At 36.5% G+C, this 27,621-nt stretch overlaps 1 protein-coding gene across 4 annotated transcripts in view; it reads right to left on the bottom strand.

Annotated features, from left to right (window-relative positions):
• Positions 1-27,621, bottom strand: part of SPIDR (scaffolding protein involved in DNA repair) — a 363,400-nt gene that overhangs the window by 98,453 nt on the left and 237,326 nt on the right. For all 4 annotated transcript variants that reach the window (XM_012723064.1, XM_012723065.1, XM_012723063.1 and 1 more), the window contains exons 9-10: positions 24,912-25,107; positions 22,713-22,960 (exon numbers count right to left, since the gene is read on the bottom strand). In XM_012723064.1, the coding sequence (XP_012578518.1) occupies positions 22,713-22,960; positions 24,912-25,107 (444 nt within the window). The remainder of the gene's footprint in view (positions 1-22,712; positions 22,961-24,911; positions 25,108-27,621) is intronic.

The following is a 27,621-nucleotide window of genomic DNA, read 5'->3' on the forward strand; positions in this document are numbered from 1 at the left end:
CAAGGTGTCTGTTTCCTCTGATTTGTTCTTTAAGTTCAATACAATCCCAATTAAAAGCAAGTTATTCTACAAATACTGCCAAACTGATTCTAAAGTTTATATAGAGAAGTAAAAGATATAGAGCTGCCAACACAGTATTGAAGGGGAAGAAAGTTGGAAGATTGGCACCACCCAAGTTCAATATTTACTATGAAGCTGTAATTGTTAAGATAGTAAGGTATTGAGAAAAGAACAGATGATCAATGAGCAGAACAGTCAAGAAACAAACTCCAATGAGTAGAGTCAACTTTAATTTTGAAAAAGGTATAAATATAACTAACTTGCTGTAGTTGAGACACTTTCCAATCAATAATTTGCAACTGATATTTAAGAGCCAGTCTAACTCTAATTTCCATTACTCAATAATACTTTTACTGAAAGACACTTAAACAAATATCAACAACCAAGCCAATGATGACTAATCCCTACTACCTGGAAAGAAATATTCAGACAGTCATTTTGTATCTCACAGCATATAAAACTGAGTCTAAAACTGACAACCAGTTTCAAGTATTAATTTGCCACAGAAGGTTTTTTTTTTTTTTTTTTTAAGATTTATTTATTTGTGCATACAGAACTAGGGTACAGGCCAGAGACTCAGGGGTGGCGAAAGAGTTCACCAGAGACAGAGTGGGGATCAGAACAGGCAGATCGACGGAGTACACTGCTGAGGGGAGCAGCGGGCGGGTCAGGAGAGGTCTGCCACGCCATGTGGTCACCTCCGGGGCAGGTGGGAATCGAACTCATACAGAAGTGGTTTCAGCTTCTCAGTGCAGTGCTTTAACCCGCTGCGCCACCAGGGAGGGCCGGTTTTTTTTTTTTTTTAAAGATTTATTTATGCTTACAGAACTGGGGTACAGGCCAGAGGTGTCTTGGGTAAGAAGATTCAGCAGAGACAAAGTGGGGAGCAGATCAGGCAGACCTACTGAAATATACTAAGGAGGGGAGTAGCAGGCGGGTTAGGAGAGGTCTGCCATGCCATTTGGGTCAGCTCGCTGGACGGGGATTGAACTCATGCTGCAGTGGCTTCGGAGAGCTTCATAATGCGGTGCTTTAACCTGTTGTACCACCAGGGAAAGCCCCACAGCTGAAATATTCTAAATGAACTAGATGATATTTATCACACTGATAAATATCCCTTATAAAAAATAAGGAAAGATGCTTTATTGATTTAAAAAAAAAAACAGCTAGATACATCAACTGCAAATTATAGATTGGAGGGATATCAAATGAATGTAAACCACAAATATGAATGCCTGCTAGTTATGAGTGATCTTTTGATTTCATAGTATGCATGCAACCGTTACAACTTAGAGTTGCACACTTGATGTTAAAGGTAATCTATGGCCTAAAGTAAATATTTTAGGATATCAGGTACCTATAGAGTCACAATTCATGAGCACACAACTGAAAATAGCATTGAAGACCAGAGGTCTATGATGTACATCAAAAACTGAGCAGCATTTTAGCACCAACAATGTACATATAGATATTCTGACAGAGAAATTACATTTATTCTAACATAGTATTTCCTACATCTAAAATGCAAAAAGGAATCTAAGGTTAGTGTATCATTTAAGTCTAAAAGTAGTTAGTCTTTTTATAGAGATGAGTTTTATTTTTATGTAGCTGTTTTAGGACAGAAGCTGTAGTTTTCTTATAAATTCTGTTACTTGTGTTGCTGGATGATGTGCCAAAATTGGGACTAGATAAAGGTCTGTTAATTGAACAATACTTCTTACTATGCTATTTCATCCTTGCAACAACAGACCTTGTTATTTACACATGGCATAAACTGATTTTCCTGATGGTTAGAATGATGCTCTTCTCATTTGAGGACTAAAAAAAATACTCTTAACTCTATTCTTTCCATACAGAAATTAGTATGAATAATAAATAACAACAAAAACTACTGAAACTACTCAGAAATTCGGCCTGAATGTTTTCTCTCCTCTGATCTTGTAAAAGTCACAAATGTTCTTACTTCAGATTCCCAAGAGGGCTAGTGGAGACCTGGAAAACCTCCTCTACCAAACTCCCCTAGATGACTCAGCTCTTTTTGTTGAATTTAAATCATGGGCTCCTTCCCTTCAGATAATTAAGTTTCATTTAATGTTAAATGTTAAATGTTACATCCTTTCATCTTCTACCTGTGGATACTTACTTTTTTCTTAACCTCTCATTAATGATAACAAATGTTTTAAAATCATTGAATCAATATCCACTGGATTTTTTTTTTCTTTCTTTATAAACAACCTTATTCAGAATTGCTCTTAAACTTCTCTGCATGTCTCTCAGTGTCCTTTGTTGTCCTCCCCCCTGTGTGTATGCATTTATGAAACACTCAGCTGGAGCCTTATGTCCATGTGTATCATCTCCTATAAAATGGATGTATATTTCACTTTTTTTTTTCCCAAAGATTTATCCGTGCATACAGAACTGGGGTACAGGACAGAGGCTCAGAGGCGGCTAGAGGCTTCACCAAAGACAGAGTGGGGAGCAGAACAGGCAGGTCTACGAAGTTCTCTGCTGAGGGGAGCAGCGGGCGGGTCAGGAGAGGTCTGTCACGCCATGTGGATCTCCTCCGGGGCAGGTGGGGATCGAACCCATGCGGAAGTGGCTTCTTAGTGTTGTGCTTCAACCCGCTGCAACACCAGGGAGGTCCACATTTCACTTATTTCTTAAAGCAGATTATTTTTGGAAATTCTTCTCTCACTAGCCTCTTCCTCAGTCTCTTTAGAGAAATGAAAGCATTTGTAGTATACATGCATGAACTTGGTTGTTCTCAAGGAATATACCATCTCACACTATATCCTCAGTTACTTCTGCCATTACCTTTCTTATTTTGTGTATTTGTTAGGTGCCCTCTACATTAACAGTCCTGTACCAAAACCAGAGCATAGTCACTGTCACAAAGTCACAGTCCTTGACATTCTAAGGGTAAATGGGAGAAGTAAAGATGGAAAAAAATAAAGTGGAAAAACAAAAACAACTATGTGCAAGCTTTTTATTATTTTTAAAAATAATATAATTGTTTTTACATCATTTTGTGCCTTTTTCCATCTCAGTTGTCATGCCTGTAGGCTTCCCATCACCAAATCACCCGTGTGCCACCACCAGAGTTCAGTACATTTCCCTCCCCTCATTATTTTTGATTCCATTCTCAATTCTACCCTCATAAAATGTCTCTGGTATATAGTTGTTCATCATTATTATTATTTTCTCTCCTGGTCCTTCATACTCCTACTATGAGTGAAACCATCTGGCATTTTTTCTTTTCTTTCTGGCTTATTTCACTAAGCATGATCTTTTCCAGTTTCATCCATTTTGCTGCAAAAGTTACAGGTTTATTTATTTATTTAATTTTTTGGTTTCTAAGAAATATTTCATTGTGCATATGTACCACATCTTTTTTTCTTTAATTACAAAAGTTTATTTTTACATCATTTTGTACATTGTTTTTCCATCTCAATTGTAATCCCCGCGGGTATCCCATCACCAAGTCACCCTTGTGCTATCACCATAATCCCGTGCACTTCCCTTCTCACCCCCCTCCCCCGTTTTTGATCCCATTCCCCACTCCACCCCCACAAAATGTCTCTGGTATATGGTTGTTCATTATTTGTTATTTTCTCACAAAATGTCTCTGGTATATGGTTGTTCATTATTTGTTATTTTCTTACGTGGTCCATTATACTCCTGCTATGAGTGAAACCATCTGCTATTTTTCTTTCTCTTTCTGGCTTATCTCACTAAGCATGATCTTTTCCAGCTCCATCCAAGTTGCTGCAAAAGACATGTGTTTCTCTTTTTTGGTTGCTGAGTAATATTCCATTGTATATATGTACCACATCTTTTTTATCCAGTCATCTACTTTTGGGCATTTGGGCTGCTTCCATGTTTTTCCAATTGCAAATAAAGCAGCAATAAACATGGGGGTGCAGGTATCTTTTTGAATCAGTGTTTTTGTGTCTTTTGGGTAGATACCTAGGGGTGGGATTGCTGGTCATAGGGAAGCTCCATGTTTAGCAGTTTGAGGAACCTCCAAACAGTTTTCCATAGTGGTTGTACTAGTTTGCATTCCCACCAGCAGTGCAGGAGAGTTCCTTTTTCACCACATCCTCGCCAACATTTGTTGTTGCTAGTTTTTTGAAGATGTGCCATTCTCACTGGGGAGAGGTGGTATCTCATTGTGGTTTTAATTTGCATCTCCCTTATTACGAGTGATGTTGAACAATTGTTCATATGCTTGTTGGCCATCTGCATTTCCTCTTTGGAGAAGTGTCTTTTTAGCTCTACTGCCCATTTTTTGATGGGGTTGTTTACTTTATTTTTGTTGAGTTTCATCAGTTCTCCATGTATTTTTGTGATCAGTCCTTTATCACTACTTTTGTGTGAGAAAATGTTTTCCCAATTAGTGATCTTTCTGTTTGTTTTTAGTAATGTCTCTTTTGCTGTACAGAAGCTCTTTAACTTGATATAGTCCCATCTATTTATCTTTGCCTTCACTATTGTGGCATTGGGTGCTCTGTCTTTAAAGATGTTGCTGAAGTGTATGTCGTGTAGTGTTTGACCCATCTTTGCTTCTAGGTATTTTATGGTTTCTGTTCTTACATCTAGGTCTTTAATCTACTTCGAGTTGATTTTTGTGACTGGAGTGAGGCAGTGATCTAGTTTCATTTTTTTGCATGTAGCTTCCCAGTTTTCCCAGCACCACTTGCTGAACAAATTTTCTTTGTTCCATTGTATCTTCTTTGCTCCTTTGTCAAAAATTAGGTGTCCATAAATTTGTGTACCACATCTTTTTAATCCAGTCATCTACTTTTGGGCATTTCCAATTATAAATAAAGCAGCAATAAACGTGGGGGTGCAGATGTCTTTTTGAATCGGTGTTCATGTCTTTTGGGTAGATACCTAGGAGTAGGATTGCTGGGTCATATGGGAACTCCATTTTTAGCAGTTTGAGAAACCTCCCACCAGTTTTCTATAGTGGTTGCACTAGTTTGCATTCCTACCAGCAGTGCAGAAGAGTGCCTTTCTATCCACATACTCACCAACATTTGTTGTTGCTGGTTGTTTGAAGATGTGCCATTCTCACTGGGGTGAGGTGGTATCTCATTGTGGTTTTAATTTGCATCTCCCTTATTACAAATGATGTTGAACATTTTTTCATATGCTTGTTGGCCATCTGCATTTCCTCTTTGGAGAAGTGTCTTTTTAGCTCTTCTGTGTGCAGGCTTATTTTTACGACATAGAAAAGTACCAGTTTAAGGCACAATGCCTGGTTATTATTCTCCTGTAATCAAGTATATGTCCTATATCTGTCATTCTCATTGATATCTGTATAAATAAATAAGAAGAGTGGGGTATTTTTAATTAATATCACTGCCAGGCCAACTAGTGTGGGGAAAAGGATATCTGTTCATTATCTTAGGGTATTTCATATATCTTCACAAGAGACATCCTATGTAGGAAGACAGTCTTCCAAAGAATTGCTCTGGAAGTTCTGTTTACTCCAGTTTTCTGTGGAGCATGGGGCTGATTTGGCTTAAGCTAATTATAACTGTAGAGCCAAGAAATGAGCACAACAAGGGTGAGACTATCAAGATTGCCAGCTGGCTGCCCCAAGTGCTTTGGGCTTCTCAGCAGCTGGGATACAGGGCAGAACAGGTCACTTGACAGAGAGAAAAAGGAAGGCAAGGGACAGGAAGGTGCAGCAGTTCTGTTAGAGGAAGAACTCAAATCCAGTCTCATACTTGAACTTCCTCCATGTGTGCTTCTTTGGCTCTTGAGGATTAATGCTATGTGCTTTGTAGTTGGCTGCTCCCTCAGATGATGCCAGGTTGTGTGCTCCAAATTCATGGCTATTCTCTGTGCTGTCATCTCAGAAAAGCACATTCCAGAGCTACAAGGCGACTCATAGGAAAGTTCTAATGTGACAATGGTACTGCTCCAAATTGCAGCTGCAGGCCTGGCAGGGAAGAAGGGTGTAAACCATAGAGATCTCAAGCCTCTTTTAGGAACAAAAATTTCCAGGGAAAAGAGGTTGGGAACAGAGAGAAAATTCCATGCCTTTTATTTAGGGCCACCTTAAAAATCATTCTTGATCCTGATGGATAACAGGTGGATCACCAAGACTAGGTTATGATGTAAATTTAGAATCACCGATATACATATAATGACTGCCTATGATCCTGGACAATTACTATTGTTACCTTGATTCCTTTACTTTTATAACTGCATTAGTACCAGTAAGCTATTAAGGGCATATATTATTGGTTATGTTAACTAAAAAATGTGAGGTTGAATCAAATGATATGGATTGATATTACAGAGTATTTAAAGAATGTGAACATACTGCTTTCAAGTTATCTATAGCTCTGGTTTTACTCTGAAACATTTAAAGTTTCAATCAACTAATGGTAGACCAGTAAGATGACAAAAACTTAAGAGGAGATAATAGGTAGAAAACAGATCCATTTCTGTCTTCTGGAGAAATAAAAAACCGTCAAAAATGTTAAAACAAGATTACCTGAAATGTATTTGTCAGCCCAGGATGTGTAGAATGTTCAATAATAAATACTACCACTATTTTTACTACAACAAATAATCCTTCATTCCAAGGGGTTTAAAATTTTATGATAAAGACTGATACATCTGACTAGATTACAAATAACTACTAATAGTTATAGAACATTTTATTTATTTATTTATTTATTGATATAGAACTGGGGTACAGGCCAGATGTGCAAGGGCGATGAGAGGATTCACCAGAGACAGAGTGGGGAGCAGAACAGGCAGATTGTCAAAGTTCACTGCTGAGGGGAGCAGAGGGCGGGCCAGGAGAGGTCTGCCACGCCATGTGGTTACCTCTGGGGCAGGTGGGGATCGAACTCATGCGGAAGTGGCTTTAGCTTCCCAGTGCTGTGTGTTAACCCACTGCACCACCAGGGAGGGCCCAGTTATAGAACATTTTAAGAGTATCTACTTGGTGTCAGGTATTTTATAAATGTTATCTTGTTTAATATTCTTAAAAGATTTAATATTAGTTTTTATTAGATTTTTTGGTTAAGAAATTTTGAACCCCAAGTTGTGAGAATACATTCCATTACATTTGTGAAAACAAACACAGAACAGAGGTAGCCCTGAAACTGAGGGACAACTTTGATTTTTTTCATTCTACCATACTGAAAAAGAGACTAAATCCCTAAAGAAAATAGGAGAGATTGAGATTTTATAGGGCAAGTAGTGTTAAGACTGTAGAAAAAGATGCATAAGAGAATAGAAAAAAACTGAGGAAAATTAGTTAAGAAAATGAGCTATTTTGTCAGTGAGAGCATCAAATAAGCAAATTTCTTTTTCTTTTTAAAAAATTCTTACGAAACTTGTGAGAGCAATTAAGAAGATAAAGAAATTTCCAGATTGGAAGTGAATAAATAACATTTTCTTTATTAAAAGTTTGCATGATGGCCCTCCCTGGTGGCGCAGCAGGTTAAACACAGCACTAAGAAGCTTAAGCCACTTCCTCATGAGTTCGATCCCCACCTGCCCCGGAGGAGATCCACATGGCATAGCAGACCTCTCCTGACCTGCCCGCTGCTCCCCTCAGCAGTGTACTTCATCCATCTGCCTGTTCTGCTCCCCACTCTGTCTCTGGTGAATCCTCTCACCCTATGCATCTCTAACCTGTACCCAAGTTCTGTATGCATAAATAATAAAAAAAAACCTTAAAAAAAAAAAAGTCTGCATGATTTTACACATGGAAAATCCTGAGGCAGTCACTAAAAAATTATTAGTGGTAATAAGCAGTTCAACAGGACTTGAGAATATAGGTCAATATATAAAAATCATGTGCATGCCTATGCATTAGCAATTCCATTTACAATTGCATAAAAAAAGAAAATAGGGATGAATTTAACAAAGGCCTTGCCAAACTTGTAGGCTGAAACTATAAAGTACTGCTCAAAGAAATTAGTGACCTAAAGAAAATACATCATATTTTTATGCATGGAGCCAAAGAGTAAATATTGCTCAGATGACAATTCTCTTCAAAAAGAACTACAAATTCAAAAACCTGGTTAGTTTATTGCTAGAACTTGACAAGCTTATTCTAAAAGTCATATATAAATTTATGGGACTAGAATTCCCAACACAACCCTGATTTCCAAATAACTATGAAGTAATACTATTTAAGGTAATTGTGGTAGCATCATCATATCCATATTGATCAATGGAAGAGAAGTGAAAGCTCATAAATTGACTCTAACATTTTTGACAAGGTTGCCAAGAAAATTCCACAGAGAAAGAATAGTGTTTTTAGAAAACAGTGCTAGGAGAACTAGATACACAGGTGAAAAAGGATGAAATTTTCTTGTTTTGGAAGCTTACTCTATGCACAAAAATAACTCAATGGGTTTTGATTACAGACCTGAATGCATCAGTAAAGACTAAAATTCTTCGGTAGAAATCATAGGAGTAAATTTTGATAACTTTGGTTTAGGCAATTAGTTCTCAGGTATGACATCAAAACACCAAAAGCAAAAGCACCCCCCCAAAAGTATGCTATCATCAATAAAACTATAAACTTTTGTGTTTTACAGGACACTAACAAAAATGTAAAAATAAACCCCCATACAATGGGGGAAAATACTTGAAATCATATACCTGTTTGTCGGTGTGTCCAGGACCCCAGCCCCATGATTCAGCAGCAAAACCTGTCTGTATAAGGAAGTTAATGCTTCCGCGTGATCAATGTATGCTCATTGTGTGTCCTGCCCAAATATGGTTATTGTACACATGAGCAGTGCTCTGATTGGCCAATGAATGCTATTTAAGCAACTGCCATAATGGACTCTGGGGGGGGGGGGCAGCAGAGAGGAGGCAAGCTAGAGCAAGCAAAGGAAGCAAGCAGGAGGCAGCAGGGAGGAGGAAAGCTAGAGAGAAAGAGAGAGAAGCAAGCAGAGGGAGAGAGAGAAGCAGGTAGGAGGTGGGCGCGTGCGAGAGAGAAGAATAAAGGGTCCAGAAGAAGATATATCATGGCGTCTCTCTGTTGGCAGAGAGTGTGCCACACCTGTTAAGAAATTTGTATCCAGAATAAAGAACTTTTACATTTAAATTAATAAGTTAAATAGCCCAATTTAAAAAATGGGCAAAGGGTATCAACAGGCATTTCTCTAAAGTATACAACTGTCCAAGAATCACATGAAATGATGTTCAACATCACCGATTTTAGGGAAATGAAAATCAAAAGTCAGAGAGAGAAATCACTCAATTACAACCAAAAGACAAGCATAAGTATTGGTGAGGATGTAGAGAAATTGTATTCCTAATATAATACAGTATGTAAAATTGTGCAATTTCTTTGGAAATCCTTTTAATTTCTCAAAGAATTAAACTTAAAAGTTCATATGATCCTAAGATTCTACTCTTAGCTATATCCTTGAGAATTAATTGCAAGTATACATAATGGAAAAACTTGTAAAAAGATGTTTATAACACCACTACTCTTACTAGTCAAAGCAGAAACAACCCATGTGCTCTTCAACTGAAAAAAGTTAAACTAAATATGGTATACCATATAATGAAATAGCAAAAAAGGAAATACCGATACATATCACAACATGGATAAATGTTAAAAATACTATGCAGTGAGAGAAATCAGTCACAGAAAGTCACATACTGTATTATTCCACTATTATTGTATTATTCCACTATAATATTGTATTATTCCACTATTGTATTATTCCATTATTGTATTATTTTGTGTCCAAAATAGGCAAATTCATGAAAAAGGAAAGCAGACTAGCAGTTTCTACCAGTTAGGAAAAGGAACAGCTAGCACTTAGTTGGCATGAAGCTTCTCTTTTCAGGTCAAGAAAATGTTCTAATATTAGATATGGTTATGAACGCAAAATTCTGAAAATTTCTAACAACCTTTAAATTATTTAAATTGGGTAAATTTCGTGTCGATTGATATAAATTTCTTTAAAAAGAGGGAGATAAGATAGATCCCCTTAGCTTTTCTTTAGTCAGGTTTTAATTTCTTGATCTCTATGTGTTCTAATTAAAGAAGACTAAGTAATAGAACTATTTTACCCATGAGAATATGTCAGAATGTAAGAGGAATGACACAGGTGTCAATTGGTAGAATTACCCATAGTAATTACTGTAGTAATTTACCAGTAGCAAAATAGAATTGAGAATAAGTCAGATAATTTTGTGATGCCTTAGGAGGATCAACTATTTTAGAGAGAAAATTAGCAAATATTAAGAGCTGGATAACTGAGATTGGTTTAAGGCTCAGAACATAGAGCTAATGAGTAAGATATAATAGGAATTTAAGAGAGCACAGGTAGGAAAAATCTAAAGAATAGTCTATGGCAAAATTTATGAGGATATATTAAGAAATATATCCTTACTTTTATGCTTTTATAATATCTTTTTCATAACAATACACTCAAATTCTTGAACAAGAATAATTACTATTTTCCCCTACAACATGAAGAAGAAATCAGCAGACAAGTATAAGGAACAATACCAACCTTATGAAAATGTGGTAAATAGGTCAATCAATGAACTCTCTTATTGTCTGTGATATTATGTAAAAAGGACAGGTTAAATGGTCAAGTGTGTTGCTGATGAGTTGTTCTTGTTAGAGCCTTTCACTACTGACATAAATGTCTCATTAATCTGGAGAAAGTGGCCATGCATTTCCTTCCCATAACACACAGAAAAGATACTAGTCCAAGGTATAATAGGAACAAAAGTAAAAATTCACGAATATGAAGAAGGGCTGCATGCACCCCAGGAGATACCCATTGTGAATGCACACAACTTGGGACCAATGTGCCATAGCCAGTGACCTTTTCAAAAGATATCTAGTAAGTTTGATATAAGTTTTTCACGACTGTCCAAATACAAACAAAGGCCTCCAATCATCACACTCACAATACACTAGTTCACATGCCTTATTCTGTTTGAGTATTGGGTCATTTTAACCATCAGAGGTTGGGGGATACTGAGATGCCCTAGACAAAATTAAAAGCATACTAGCTATAATTCACAGCACAATCCAATATTAGATAGATCATTATGGCAGTTTTTCCATTCTGTTTTTTACATAGGAATTTCTATAACTCCATCATTTAGAACAAAGTGGTCACATTTAACATGTGAGTTTACTGAGAGAGGTGATGGTGGCCAAAAGCACAGAAGTAAAACGAACTTCCCTACAGTCAAGCCACAGCTTAACACTTAACAGGTAATGCTGATTTGTAATTTGATGTCTTTCCTTTGCTTATTTTTTATTTTTATTACCAAACAATTTTGCTTTAACAGAATTTTATAATTTTTAAGTATTTTGTGCTTGGTTTTAAAGAGCTATAAAGCTGTCCTCTAATAGAGGTTTACTACATGGGATGCATTTTCAAACATAGGAAAGGTAAGTTGTCCCAAATTTCTATTAGAACCTAGACTAGTATGCCTCTACCTTATTAGCCTGCCTCTACCTCAGTACATTTTTAAAGAAAAAATGGTGTTTATATTGAAAATTGATAAAATACTCTCAACATGATTCTGTTGTTTTGTTTAGTATTATATAGTCTCATTCCCTTATGTAACATTTGCTATCAAAACCTGTCCCTCTATCATGCCTCCCACTTGTTCTTCAACTCCCTGTGAGTTAGTTTCCACCCTCACTACTCCCTTGCACCTCCTGCTCACAAAGTCACCCAAGAAATCCTCACCAATCCACTGCATACTTTCAGTCCTTATTTTACAAGATATATCTGTAGTGCCATATATATCTGCTGATTCTCACACATGGAAAAATACTCATCCTGAGTGCCTGCCATAATTACACATTTTTTTCCTCTTCTATCACTAGATTTCTACTCAGTTTCCACCGTTGGCAGTCTCTTCTCTAATGCTAGAGGCCCTGAGATCTCAATGTTAGTATTTCTTCTTTTCTTTGTATCTACTATTTTGCCAACATTTTCTTATCTATTGTTCTGGCTTGAGATAGTGACAGAAGGGGGTGTAGAGAGGAGTAGGAGGCACTGCCTGTGACAGGAGGGTTGAGAGCATCTGCTTTAGAACACAGCACCACACAACTATTCAAGTTATCAAACAAAATAAATGTACAAATAAATATACATACTGACCAAGTATAGATTAAAACAACAACAACAACAACAACACAAATATTTACCTTCAATCCAAAACCATCCTTTGAAAGAGAGATTTGTACATCCAGTTTTCTCATCTGATCTGGTAAATATAAAAACTCACACTTAAGATGCCAAACTGAATACTCATTTCTCTACAAACCTGTCCTAATTCTAGTTTTTCTTAGGGAATGGCCCATAAATGCACAAAACAATCAAACTGAGGAGCATTTCTATTTACTTCCTGCTATTTGACTCCCTCCATACACTCAATTTGAAAACTTTTCTTGGTTCCCAGTGGTGCCATATGGAACTTGGCAGCATGTACTGCAGTATCCTTTTCCTGGCCTCTACTTGCAGTGGATACCTGTTCTATGTGACCCTCTTTCTAAACCAAATTCCATCCAACAGCTAAAGTCATCTGTTGAACAGGCAAATCTTTTGAGTTACTGTGCAGCCCCTACAGATACTGCAAATCCTGCATGGTTTATGAGGCTATGGGTGACTTGCTTTCTGGCTGAGACCTGTAACCAGGTCAAGCTGACTTCTCTCTCCTGCCTAAAAATTTTTGAAGGTATTCAATCTTTGTGTGCTAATCTCTTCCATCAGCTTTTTACCTGATACCTACTTATCCTTTATGTATTATCTTAAGTAGTAATGCCTAACTCATTCTAGGGAACTTTTACTAAATTCTGACCCTTTTTCATTGATCTTAGTGAGATCTTAGTTTTTCTTATATAAAATCTTGAATGTGTTTGCTTTTAATTATTTTGCATGAGACTCCCCACCAGGCTGTGCTTCAAGAACACAAGGATAATGTGTACTTTTGTAACCTTTGTGCAACCTAAGACAAAGGTGGATTTGTCTTTTCCTGAGTAAAAAGGATGAAGAAATACAGGATCAGAGAACAAAAGAAGTATCAATCTATGAAGAGAACCAAGACCAGTGAAAGAAGAATGTATTTTCATGAGTTCGATTCAGTAATTTTCATAACCTAAATGTAGATAACTTCTAAATTGTTGAACTAGAAGGTTCTGTCATGGTTTTTTGTCCAAGTGCATGACCACTGAATTAAAGAACTTCACAGGCAACTAATTCTCCTATTATAAATAAAAAAGAATATGCACCTCTAAGAAGTCATGTTAAATTATTTGTCCTTAAGTTAAAAATCATAAGGAGTATGGAAGAGAATGTTTCAGAAAGAGAGAATGAAGGGCAATGTTTAATGGCAAACACTATGGACTAAGAATGAGGTAATATGTCTAGATTCTGCTCTGCCACTAAGTTGTTTCATTTTCTTCCATCATAAATCATCTCTTTGACCAGTGATTTCTTTCTGCCAAAAAAAAAAAAAACCCAAAAAACAAATGATTTTATCAGATATGTATTTATTTAATATCTTTGGAATTTTACATCATTTTATTTTTTAAATAATATTTTCTATTAAGTTAACATTTGTTTAATATGCATTTAAAATGCGGTATATCTAAATAAAATTTTTAAAGCTTTGGATAGATTGCTTAACATAATGGTTATTTAGTGCTGTCTGGATTGTTTTCTTGTTGCCCTTGATTTTAGTGACATATAAAACTAGTTTGTGTTGGTTACTCTGATCTACAACACCCTGTAGAAATATTTTCTTCAATAGTTGAGTAAAAGGAAATCATGCAGAAAAACAATGGACAGGAAATCCTTACATTTTTTGTTTCTGAAATACACAGTATATTTTTGATAATGTTTCATAGCTCAGAGGACATGAGCTTTTGTCTAAAGCTATCAGTTCAGAACTGTCTGGTGTCAAATAAATTTTATTTAATTTCAAATTTGGCAAAAATTGTAATCAGAAAATAAACTCTTACTGATTTCATAAAAGTGAATCAGCTAATGGCTCCAGAAGGGAATTGATTGACACCTGCAGTTAAGGTGTTAAGTAAAGTCAGATACAGAACTCATCATTGTATCTGAACTGGTTTGGACAGGAAAGAGAGACTTACTATGGCAGAAAAGCCTAACATGAGAGAGAATGTTTTCTTTTTTTCACAGACCTTAACTTCTCTGACCTATTAACTTCTGGTACTTCATGGAAACTGAAAGCAGTGAAAAATCGTCTTTTAGGTCACTCAATTTGATTGTGGGTGACAAAAGCAGATTATGGCAAGAGAGCTGACTTGGAGCTTCTTTCAGTGGTAGGTGTCATTGTGAAATTTTCCTTCTGTTTCTGCCACACACATGACTATATGGGATTAACTCAAATCTGTTCATGGGGGTTCACAGCAAATTATCTACTGTCAGAAACTACAGGTAGAAATTCAATAAGAAAGAAGCCTTCCAAGCTATAAACCTAAGTCTTCTAATAATGTTTTCTCCTATTTACATGCTACATGGTATATATTTAAAAAAAGTGATTCTCTATTCTTTTTTTAAAGAATGATTTATTTATGCATAAAGAACTGGAGTACAGGCCAGAGATGCAGGTGAGAAGATTCCCCAGAGACAGAGCAGGGAGTAGAACAGGCAGATTGACAAAGTTCAATGCTGGGGGGAGCAGCACGTGGGTCAGGAGAGGTCTGCCACGCCAGGTGGATCACCTCTGGGGCTAGGATCCAACTCACACTGAAGCAGCCAGGAAGTGACTGTGATTCTCCATTCTTAAAAGCATCTGCCTTAAAATGGTTTTATATACACAAGAGCAAACAATTAGTAAAGGCGTAACTGTTATTTTACTTCTTTATTGTTTGATTTTTAAAATATTTATTTATTTATGCGTACAGAACTGGGGTACAGGCCAGAGGTACAGGGACGGTGAGAGGATTCATCAGAGACAGAGTGGGGAGCAGGACAGGCCAACTTATGAAGTATACTGCAGAGGGAGCAGTGGGCCAGGAGAGGTCTGCAGCTACATGTGGATCACCTCTGGGGCAGGGATGGAACTCATGCTGAGGTGGCTTTAGCTTAAGGCTGTGCTTTAACCCACACTGCGTCAAAACGGAGGGCCCTATTTTTTGTTTTTTAAAATGGAACGTTTCTCCTTTCTATATAAGAGAGAAGTAAAGACCTTCATAAATAAAGAAAATCTTAGGGAGTTTTCAAAAACCCTGTCCTCCTCCAAGAAATATTAAAAGAAGTTTTAGGAGGACCCTCTCTGGTGGCACAGCACTAAGAAGCTAAAGCCACTTCAGCATGAGTTAGTTCCCTGCCCCAGAGGTGATCCACATGGCCAGACCTCTCCTAACCAGCAGGCTGCTCCCCTCATCAGTGTACTTTGTCAGTTGGCCTGTTCTGCTCTCCACTGTCTCTGGTGAATCCTCTCAGTGCCCCTGCACCTCTGGTCTGTACCCCAGTTTTGTATGCATAAATAAATAAATCTTTAAAAAAAAAAAGAAGGTTTAGGATATACATCAAAGAGATGAATTAACACAAAGAACTCTATAAGTAATCAAATGTACCACAAAGCTATGAACAAAATGGCAGTAATGATCATTTACATATAAGTAATCACTCTAAACATCAGTGGAATGAACCCAATAAAGAGACTCTTTTTGTTTGGATTAGGAAACAGAATCCACATTCTGCTGCCTCCAGGAAACACATCTAAGTACCAAGGATAAACACAGACTGAAAGCAAAAGGATGGAAAACAATTCAGCACACAAATGGCACCAAAAAGGAAGGTAGGGACAGTCATACTTTTATCCGACAAAACATACCTCTGGCTTAAAAGCTAACAAGATACACCAGAATACATTAGATAACTGCTCTCCACTTGATAACTATTATCAAGTCTGAAAACAGACATGGAGAAAATAAATATATGTGCTTGGAGTCTTCAATATCCCACTTACACAAAAGGACAGATCGAGACAGAAAATAAATAAGGACAAAAACCTTAAAGATGTAGAGCACATTCTTCTAATAGACATTTACAGGATACTGCACACACAAAAAAGCAGAAAACACGTTTTTTTCCAGTGAACATGGGCCATACTCTACGACTGACCACATACTGTGTCACAAGACAAAAATCTACAAATTCATGAAGAATGAAATCACATGTAATATCTTCTCTGGCCATAAATATACTAAACTACAAGTCAACTACAAAAAGAAACTGAGGAAATACATTAATATGTGGAAAATGAGTAATATACTACTGAATATACAATTGAGTTAAAGAAGGAGCAAAATCACCAGGCAAATGAGAATGAGGACACAACCTTTCAGAATGTATGGGATGCAGCAAAAGCAATTCTAAGTGGAAAATACAAGAAATAGAGGTCCACATTAAGAAATTAGAAAGAACCCAAACAACCAAGCTTCTCTTTCCTCTTAAGAAACTAGAAAAAAGAACAACAACAGAATCCAAAGCTAGTAGAAGGAATGAAATAATAAAAATTAGAGCAGAAATAAATGAAATAGAAATCAAAGAGGTAATATAAGAACCAAATATAAGACCAAAGAAACGAAGCACTGGTTCTTTAATGAAAATAAACAAAATAGACAAATCCTTATGTGGGCTTACAAAAAAAAAATTGAGATAGAAAACACAAATAAATAGGATCAAAAATGAAAGGGGAAACTTTATAACCAACTGCAGAAATTAAGAGAATAATAAGAGATTGCTATGAAAATTTATATGCAAACAAATTCAACAAACTAGATAAAGTGGACAGATTCATGGAATTATAGATTTTTAGAATAAGCCATGACTGAAGGGGGAAGAATAGAAAACCTGACAAACCAATCACAAGCAAGGATATTGTAATAGTAATCAGTACTTTCCCAAAAAATAAAATCAAGGGTCAGATAGCATTCCAAGTGAGTTCTACCAAACCCTCAAAGACAAAATAATACCTTTAGTGCTCAGACACTTCCAAAAAAAAAAATCAAGAAAGAAGGAATTTTTCCAAACATATTGTATGACTCCAACATTACTCTAGGTTTTTTTTTTTTCAGTTTTAAAAATTATATGTGTGTGTGTGCATGTGTGTGCGCGTGTATATATATATTACATCATTCTTCATTTTGTACATTTTTTTTTTAATCTCAGATGAAATCCCTGTGGACTTCCCACCACCACTTCACTTATGTACCATCACCATAGCCCTGTGTGTTCTCCCCGCCTCAGTTAATCCTGTTCCCCTCTAGTCTCCGGTAATATGTTTCTGGTTTACAGTTGTTAGTTAATATTCATTTTTTACTTTATTATAATTACTATATCAACATAAATATATATTTTTCTGATCCCTTACACTCCTGCTATGAGTAAAATCATATGGTACTTTTTTCTTTCTTGCTTATTTCACTAAGCATGATCTCTCTTGCTCCATCCATGTTGCTGCAAATGGCATGAGTTTATTTTTTTGGTTGCTGAGTAATATTCCATCGTGTATATGTACCACATCTATTTGATTCAGTCATCTATTTTTGGGTATTTAGACTGATTCCACACCTTCCCTGATATAAATAGAGCAGCAATAAACAGTTGTTCTTTTTCTGTTTTTGTGTCCTTCGGATAGATACCTTGGAGTGGGATTGCTGGGTCATATGGAAGCTCTATTTTCAGTTTTTTTGAGAAACCTCCACACAGCTTTCCATAGTGGTAATGCCAGTTTGCATTCCCACCAGAAGTGTGGGAGAGTTTCTTTTCTCCACAACCTCACCAGCATTATTGTTGCTAATTTTTAAAATATGTAACATTCTCAACTGGTGTAAGACGGATCTCATTGTGGTTTTGATTTGCATTTCCCTTATTACAAACAATGCTGAACACTTTTTCATATGCCTGTTGACCATGTTCAATTCCTATAAGGTCAACATTACTCTAATATTAAAAAAGAAGTAAAGACAATACAAAGAAAGAAAATTATAGACCAGTCTCCAGTTCAGCATACGGCCAGGATACAAAATCAGCACTCAAACATCAGTTGTTCTTATTTGCAAATAATGAACTAGAAGAAGAAATTAAGAAAACCATACTATATACAGTGTCACCAAAAATAATGAAAAACAAGGAATATTATTAAATACTGCTTAAAGAAATAAAAGACACAAAAAAATGGAAATATATACCCTGCTCAGGAACAGGAAGAATCAACACTGTTAAAATTGCCATCCTACCCAAGCATAAACAAAGTAATTTAACAGATTCAACATTATCCCAATTAAAAATCCCAGTGGCATTCTTCAAAGAAATAGAACAAAGATTAATGAAATTCATACGGAACCAAAAGAAATTCTGGTGGTCAAAACTTTCCTGACAAAAGAGCAGAAAAATGAAAGTATTGCCCTTCTGCACCACAAACTATATATACTCTATAGCCATAAAAATTAAACAGTATGGCCCTCCCTGGTGGCGCAGCGGGTTAAAGCACAGCACTGAGAATCTAAAAGCCGCTTCCTCATGAGTTCGATTCCCGCCTGCCCCGGAGGTGACCACATGGCGTGGCAGACCTCTCCTGACCCGCCCGCTGCTCCCCTCAGCAGTGTATTTCATTGATCTGCCTGTTCTGCACTCCACTCTGTCTCTGGTGAATTCTCTCACCCTCCACATCTCTGGCCTGTATCCCAGTTCTGTATGCACAAATAAAATTAAAAAAAAAAAAATCTTAAAAAAAAAAAAATTAAAAAGTATGGTACTAGGACCAAAAAAAAAAAAAAAAAGACACAGGTGAATGAGTACAAGTTGAGAGCACAGAAATAAAATCACACATTTATGGGCAAATAATATATGACAAAGAAGCAAAATATATACACTGGAACATGGAAATCCTCTTCAATATATGGTATTGGGGAAACTGGATTGCCACATGCAAAAGAATGAACCACCTAGATCCTTATCTCACAGTGTACTGCAAAATCAACTTAGAAGGCATACAAGACTTGAATGAAAGACCTGAAATCTTAAAATACACAGAAGAAAACACAAGCAAAACACTCCATGACAAACATCAGAAACACCTTTGTGGACTCATCTCCAACTATAACAAAAGCAAAGAAGAAAATAAGCAACTAGGGCTATAGTAAACTGAAGAGCTTCTATATAGCAAAAGAGAGTGACTAAAACACCCTACTGAATGGCAGAAAATATCTGCGAACCATACAGCTGATAAAGATTGATATCAAAGATCTACAAAAGTACTTATACAAATAAACAAAACAAAAATAAACAATCCAATCAAGTAATGGGCAGAAGAGTTAAATAGTCACTTCTCCAAAGAAGACATACAAATAGCCAGCAGACATATGAAAAAATGCTTGTTAACCCTTAACATCAGGGAAATGTAAATCAAAACCACATGAGATACAGCCTCATACTTCTGAGAATGGGCCATAACAAAAAGAAGAGAAACAAGTGTTCATGAGAGTGTAATAAAAATGAACCCTATTACACTGTTTGTGGGAGTACAGAATGATTAGGTCCTATGAATGATGTGAGGAGATTCCTCAAAAGTATGAAAATGATCTGACATCCACTCAAAGATATTTATCCAAAGAATACAAAAACACAAATTTGAAAGGAAAAATATGTACCTGTGTTCACAGCACCACTACTTACAATAACTTAGCAATGGAAAAACTTAAATGCCCAGAACTGATGAGTGGATCAATAAACACAACGGAATACTACTCAGTGATTGAAATACATGAACTCATACTAGTCATGGAAACATGGATGGAACTGGAAGGGATTAATCTTGTGAAGTGAGCAAAAAGAAAGAAATATCGATGGCTTCACTTATATATGTAATTTAGAGACTCCAAACAAAGCATCAGACAAAAACAAACCTGTAGAAGACTGACCCTGAAGCAGACAACAGATCTGACATTCGGGGGAAGGGGTGAGGGGGTAAGAAGGAGAGTAAAAAATGGAGGAGAAGAGCACAATGGTTGCTTTGGTAAGAAAATTATAGTGACCACATCTGAGTGCAGAAATTCTATACTGTGAAAATATAAAAAATGATATTTTAAAATATAAAAATAAAAATATGAACTGGGAAGCTTGATCATTGTTATAACAAATGGATCTACAAAAGCGAGAATGGGTAATTACGTAAGAGCTTTTTGGGATTCCAAAACATCTTAGAAGCCTTGTTGTTAAACTAAAGGTGAAAAGTTGTGGGTTTCTATCCAAAAGTTGTTTATTCCTACACACCAACCACTTCTCCCCATAACCAGGCACTATTACTTCTGCCCCAGTATGACATGACCCTGAATCAGTCCTAATCTAAACACAGAGTGGCTTAAACTCAATTTCTTTTATCTTCAAAATACTCTATAACCCTGTCATTTGAGAAATCTATATCTCATCATTTCTTTTTGCCCACTGTATAACTTTCAACAGTTTGGAAACTCTCAGTCTATTTCCTATTCAAAGAAATAGGACTAATATGCCCTAGCCTCAGCATTATACAATTTGTATAATATAAGAAACACACTGAACACAATGTATATTCATTCTATCTGAATAACTATATGCTGATTTCTTGTTTTTGAGGTTTGTTCCTCACTTTTTTTTTTTTTCAATTAACTACAGGTATAGTCCTATCAAAATGTGTTGGGTTATATGTCAAGGTATAAATCCAAAACACCCTTAATGCCGACCTCTGGTCACACTCTAACAGACTTTAGCTTCCAATTGCTTTCCTTTGCTAAACAAGTAAAACAAGTACCTCGGAAGGAACTGGAAGGGCAGTCTTGAGGTACATGCTGCTTGTGGTTACTCAGAAGAAACAGCCTCTCCCAGTTTGGTTCTTCCTTCTTATCACCATGGCAGTTCTTGCTGATCTGTCTTCAGGAGCATGTGGTCTATGTGCTGGCATTGGGGAAGCTTCACTGAGACTGTTTGCCTAGCTTACTCTGCTTTTCCTTTTAAAAGGCTATACTGGATCCATATTATTAAAAAGGGGAAAGCAAAACAAAACCTATTTCTAACCTATAATTGCCTTAGATAATTCTACTTAGATTTACCGCAGAGTTAAGTCAGCGTATAAGACTGTTTACAATTGTAAGTCATGCTACAAGCTTTAAAATTGAGGTAATGGATTTTATACATATACATATTCCAAGCAAATAAAACTTTAAAAGTAATTCTAGAAGAAATATCCTCTAGCTCTACACCTAAAGGAGAATTTTTGAAAGTCATAATATTTACAAATAAAGTGCCATCCACATAAAGAAAGTTCAAGATTAATATAGAAATGTTTCCTGTCACTCATTCTGAATGACATTAGAAGGTAGAATAAAAGTGGAATGACTCTAAGTATTGTTTCTTTAATATGTATGTCATATTAAGAGCAGATAGAAAAAAATGACAGATGAGCCAGCATCTATATTTCTAATTTCTATTCTGTTGAAAATCTGTTTTATTGCTTTAAAGGCAAATTAGACATAGAAGGAAAGATAAACTCAAAAGATAATACCAAATGCTGACATAAATAAATAAACTCTTTGGCCAATGCTGTGTCCACAGCTATTTGAAAAACCACAAAAACCAGGAAGGGCCTAAATCTGAATAGAAATAAGACATCATCCTCCTCCGCATAGTTCATATGAGTAAAATGCTTTGAATATGGGCTTGACTCAGCTCTGCTAATGTAACCATCTAGTTGCCTTCTATCAAAGTAGCCACCAGCGACATGGTGCTACTTAAAATAGAGTTAATTAAAATTTAAAAAAAAAAACAACATTTAGCTTTTACTTCCTCAGTTCAAATAGCCACAGCTCAAATGCTCAATAACCACACATGTGGTCAATGGCCACCTCATTGGATAGTGCAAATATACAACATTTACAAGGTTGCAGAAAGTTCTGTTAGGTAGCAATGATGTAGACTGAAATAGCATTTTTTAAAGAACCACTGCCGCGCCCTCACGGCAGGGATACGAGTCTGCGCAGGGGACGTCGAGGTTGAAGAGTCAGCACATGTAGATGGTTGCAGCAAAACGTTCTCTCTCTCCTCTTATCCTTTCCAGCCTCCCTTTTATACCCTTAATCCCAGGATGTTGGCCTGGGGACAGGAGGAAATCTCCCTCACATGTGCTACTGCAATCAGGGTGGATATTAATCAGTTGCCCAAAGGTTAAGCCACTCACACAAGTGGCAAGATGTCTTGTTCCTATTATGATCTTGTGCTTAAGCTCCGGGGTTGGTTGGGGAGGCTCATCCCGGCTGGGACCCAACAAACCACAAACTTACTGATTTCTATTTACTTAGTAGGGTTTCTAAGACACATGAAACTTGATAAATTTTGCAGCAGTAGGTTGAGATATGGTAAGCACATACTCTGGTTTTCTTAGAATACCATTATTTCCTTCAGTATCATTAAAAATAACGCAACAAACTAAAATTTGTAGTAGGACTTTTTATATAAATACACAAAATCCTTTGCCATAGCATGTGTCTCAAAAACAAACAAACAAAAATAACTCACATGTTAAGTATAGCCAAGACACTGTTACTTTCTTTATGCGACTATATATATGTATACCTATACTTGCGTCTTATCACTCACCGAACTTTAGCTGGCTCTGAGTTGAGTGGAGCAACTGAGCCACCTCCCATTTGACACCTGTAGGGAAGAGAGTAAACTCTCTGCACCACCACTCGGACTCCAACTCCTGACCATGTGTCAGCTCCCTGGCTTTCTACTGCATCCAGGAGAGAGTCCCTCAGGGCAGGTAGGGAAGGGAAATGTTGTTTTGTTTCTCTGTCCCTCTGGGTCCAGTCTGTTGCCACGATGGTGAGCCCACTACACATAACCTATTCAAGACACACAAAGGAACATTTTCAGCTTGACTCATGATGGTATGTTGCATACCAAATAATAACCTTCTAAAGAAATGCTTTAATGTAACTGCTAAACACAAAATGGATGATGAAAATAAAAAAACAACAACAACAAACAAACAAACCCATAAGTAGGATTCTATGTATGTCAGGCAATGAATACTGGTGAGGAGGTCAATGTGAGCAGGAATGACATAGAAAGGACAAAGAGTGATTCCTGTCACTGGAAGCCTAGACCATTTCGGGTTTTTGAAAATATGGAAGTCCTGCTATTGAAATATCTCATGGTAATTTAGAAAAAAATTTCCTTTAAGATGAAATAATTCCAATAGGACAAATTAAAATACAAAGTAAAAGAATCATTAGTGTGAAAAAAAATAGCCATATTTATTAAATGCTAGTTAAGTTTTGGCTACTAGGATAGTCACTTTACCATGCTCATGTCATCTCTCAACAATGCTTCAGAATAATATTAATTATCACAGTAACACTCCTAGAGGTGCTTCCTATATTTCAGGCACTTTATGTACTGTGCATATATAAATAATAAACATATGAAACCTCACAGTTGCCCAAAGAGGTAGATCATATTCCTGTCACCAATTTACAGATAAGAATAGTGGCACAGAGGAATTAAGTACCCTGACCAAGGTCACCCAATAGGAAGTGGATGGGGCATAATTTAAACCACGACTCTCTTAATTCTACTGTAGCATTACCAATTTGACATAATAGTATATAGCTGTTTAAAATTATATGTGCAGGTTATGATGTGCTTTGAGCCATATTTTTAAATATGGCTCAATTCAACTGATTAGAGAAGCCTCCGTTTTTTCATGATCCCCTTCTGATAATCAGGGGCCATCCCGCTTGATTAAACATACATATTAGGAAAAATGAAAATATGGCTATTTTCCTATCTTTCTTACTTTCCCTCACACTATAAATGCTGGTTAATTTGGGTAACTCAGAGGCCCTGAGTCAACTGAGTTAGGGAGTCACTGGCAAGTAGAACCTGAAATAATGCCTGAAATTGATTTCCTGATCTGGCAGATGATGGTGTTAGTGTTGGGATGCCTCAGGAGGAAATGCAGGGAGTGAGCAAAGACTAGCAACAGGCTCAAAACTTTCACAGACTAAAAATAAGTTCCTTTAATGCTTGCTGGGATTGAAGTTTAGTGGTTCCCTGAACCCATCTTCACAGACAGGCATGGTTCAGGGCCAATAAAATTCCAAAATATATTTCTCACTGTATAAGCTCAAATTTATGCAGTTCTTTTTTGTTTCAAGATAAATAGGTATTGTGAAAAATAACAAAAATGATTTTTTAGTAAATTAAAGAGGACTTAATTTTTTTTTTAAAAAAAGATTATTTATGCATACAGAACTAGGGTACAGGCCAGAGATGCAGAGGCAGTGAGAGGCTTCACCAGAGACAGAGTGGGGAGTAGAATAGGCAGATCAACGAAGTACACTGCTGAGGGGAGCAGTGGGCAAGACAGGAGAGGTCTGCTGCACCATGTGGGTTATCAACGGGATCGGGGATCAAACTCATATTGAAGAGGCTATAGCTAGCTTGAAGTGCTGCATCCTAACCTGCTGGGCCACCAGGGAGGGCCCAAGGACTTTAAAAATTCTTAAATACTTATGAAATCAAAAAAATTCTTCAATGTTAAAAAAATTAAACAGTTTAACTAATTAAAAAAGTAGAAATTAAAAATATAACTAGGAAGATGAAATAATAGGAAATGACCATAAGTAAATACTGAACTGAACCAGTTTCTCCAGGCATAAGATTCTCCAGCATATGTAACTGCTATCAATGTTGAAGGAGACCAAAAGTAAACATCTTCACTTACTTTGAAGCCCTTTCAAATCTAGTACTATTACAAAGTATAAAACATTTAAACTAACAAGAGTTTACCTGGCTTTCAAGGGAATCATTCATTAGACTCTTGAATCTAAACATATGGTCCAAAGCGATGTTTCTTCTTTGAAGGGGTGTGCCCCAACAGTGCACTTCATGTGTTGTTTTTGAATCTTCTTTGGCAACAACTTTCTTACAAAAATAAGTATTCAGAATAACAGGATAACTTTCATTTGGTATAACAAGCTTTTGCCTGGAAAAAAGGAAAGAAATCTGCTCTTTTATTTGTAATGTTGGGTTCCCTTTAAGTTCTTGTTAAATTGAGACTACAAAGAAAAATCAATGCCTAATTTGGACAGATAAAACCAAGCCTACCCATTAAGTGAACGCTGCCCTCAGACATTCTTCAAGAGTGACTGTTAATGGATCTGATTTTACTTTTCCAGTGAAAAACTTGTATTAGGAGAGGGGGAAATGAAAGAAGACCAGCAAAGTGCCAGCAAAGTGCCTGGGTTTGATCTCCTGATCTGAGGCCTTAGGATGCCTCAGGAGGAAATGCAGGGAATGTGTAAAGACTTCCAACAGACTCAAAAAATTGTCTAGACATTAAAATAAATGTTACCTGCAAATAAAATGATCAGACAATAGCTACACAAGTTTTTTTTTAAAATAAAGAAAATGACATTAAATGTCAAAGGAACAATGTCAAAAATGTCTTTGCTATTAAATGGACTATAGTTACTGAATGACTATACATTAAAGCAGAAAAGGAAATTAACAGACAATTCTCTGGGGTCCTCTCAGGTTCTTTATTTGAGAAGGTCCTTTAACATTCATTCTTCAAAACAGTGATACTTTTGGGAAGATGGAATAAACATACTTCTATTTTCCCCTTCACCCAAATAAAATACCTGAAAAATATATAATTTACATACATTATATGTAAATTATGTAAATGAAATATAGGGAGACAAAGAATGTTGGTGAGAAGAAACAGGTTATCTATGACATAGAGACAAGAGACTTAAGGAAAAACACAGCATAACAGTGTTACAATGTTGATACAATATTGACTATCATATTCTGGTTATACTAATTTTGCAAGATGTTGACCCTGAGGAAATTGGGGGAGATGGGGTGGAGAAGAATAAGATCGATCTCTCTCTATTATTTTTTTTTTTTATTTATTTATTCATACAGAACTGGGGTACAGGCCAGAGGCTCAGGGACGGTGAGAGGCTTCACCAGAGACAGAGTGGGGAGCAGAACAGGCAGACCGACGAAGTACACTGCTGAGGGAAGCAGCGGGCGGGTCAGGAGAGGTCTGGCTCGCCATGTGGTCTCCTCCGGGGCAGGCGGCAGGCGGGAATCGAACTCATGCGGAAGTGGCTTCAGATTCTCAGTGCTGTGCTTTAACCCGCTGCGCCACCAGGGAGGGCCTCTCTCTATTATTTTTTATAAATAAATGTAAACTACAATTAAATCAAAATAAAGATTAATTAAAAATATAATGAAAGTTCAGTAATATTAATCATTCTAATGATTTAAGCTCATGAAGTTTTCATCTCTAAATATTGAGAAAAACAACTATATTAACAATGATTAATATCTATTTACTTTCTTAGCATCAGAACTAGCTAGGAAAACATAAGTTTGGCTTTATCTAAGTTTTCTGGTATGCAAATTTCACTATAATATGACTTCATGTAATAGGTGCTGGGCTCAGCTTACACCTGTACTATGCAGCCCATATGAAGGTTCTAATCCTATATGATTTTATTAAAGAAGTAGGCCCATGTTTACTACCTAAGTTTATCCTTGTCTGCATACATTCTTTAGTGTCCAGCATATTTTCATGTAACATATACAAATCAAAACTGCAACAGCAATGTTTTAAACTTACAGACAATAGGTATGGTTGCTCAGAAATAAGAAAAAAGTTATGAGAGATGGAAAGACAGGCAGAGAGAGAGAGAGAGAGACAGAGTCAGCAAGAAGCAACAAAAATAAAGAGGCAGGGGTGGGCAGTCTGTAGCCCTGTCTAACACAACCACAAAATGTGACACTCAGTCAGTTGGATGAGAGATGTTACAAACATCCGGCTTTTCTTTCAAGCCAATTTAAAAATATAATAAAGTTATATTAACAACTGAGAAGAAAAAAGCAATGGTTGAAGTTTTCAAATAAATTTAAAACCTTTCAGTTTACATATCCAACATACCCAAATTACATGTAATTTCTGCCAACTTGTAAATTTTAAGGTCATTAACATCAAGCTGAATTAAAAACAACTTCAACAAAGTGGAAGTTTAATTTAGTTGTCTTCTCTGCTATCACAAATCAGTATAACTTTCAAATAATGAAATGAGTTCAGCCTTCTATTTAGTTTAGGTTTTAAAAAAGGTATCTTTTTGTACTTTCTTAAAGACTACTTCAAAAGAGGGTTAACTCACTTTTTGATAGTTTTAGATTTTGATAGTTATAAATGCTTCATTGGCAAAAACATACAGTTAACTATGGGCAATGTATCTGCAACAGGGATATAACTTACACACACATATGCAAACCCCAAATAGCCAGTTTTCTCACCTTTTTGACAGGTGAACAAACCCATGCTAGATGCAAGATCTTTCCATTAAAATAAATAATAGCCTTAAAAATAGTTGGCTTGGGCCCTCCCTGGTGGCGCAGCGGGTTAAAGCACTGCACTGAGAATCTAAAGCCGCTTCCGCATGAGTTCGATTCCCGCCTGCCCCGGAGGTGACCA

Source organism: Condylura cristata, unplaced genomic scaffold (assembly GCF_000260355.1).
Source record: "Condylura cristata isolate star-nosed mole 26May11 unplaced genomic scaffold, ConCri1.0 scaffold00009, whole genome shotgun sequence".
In the NCBI taxonomy this organism is placed as follows: domain Eukaryota; kingdom Metazoa; phylum Chordata; class Mammalia; order Eulipotyphla; family Talpidae; genus Condylura; species Condylura cristata.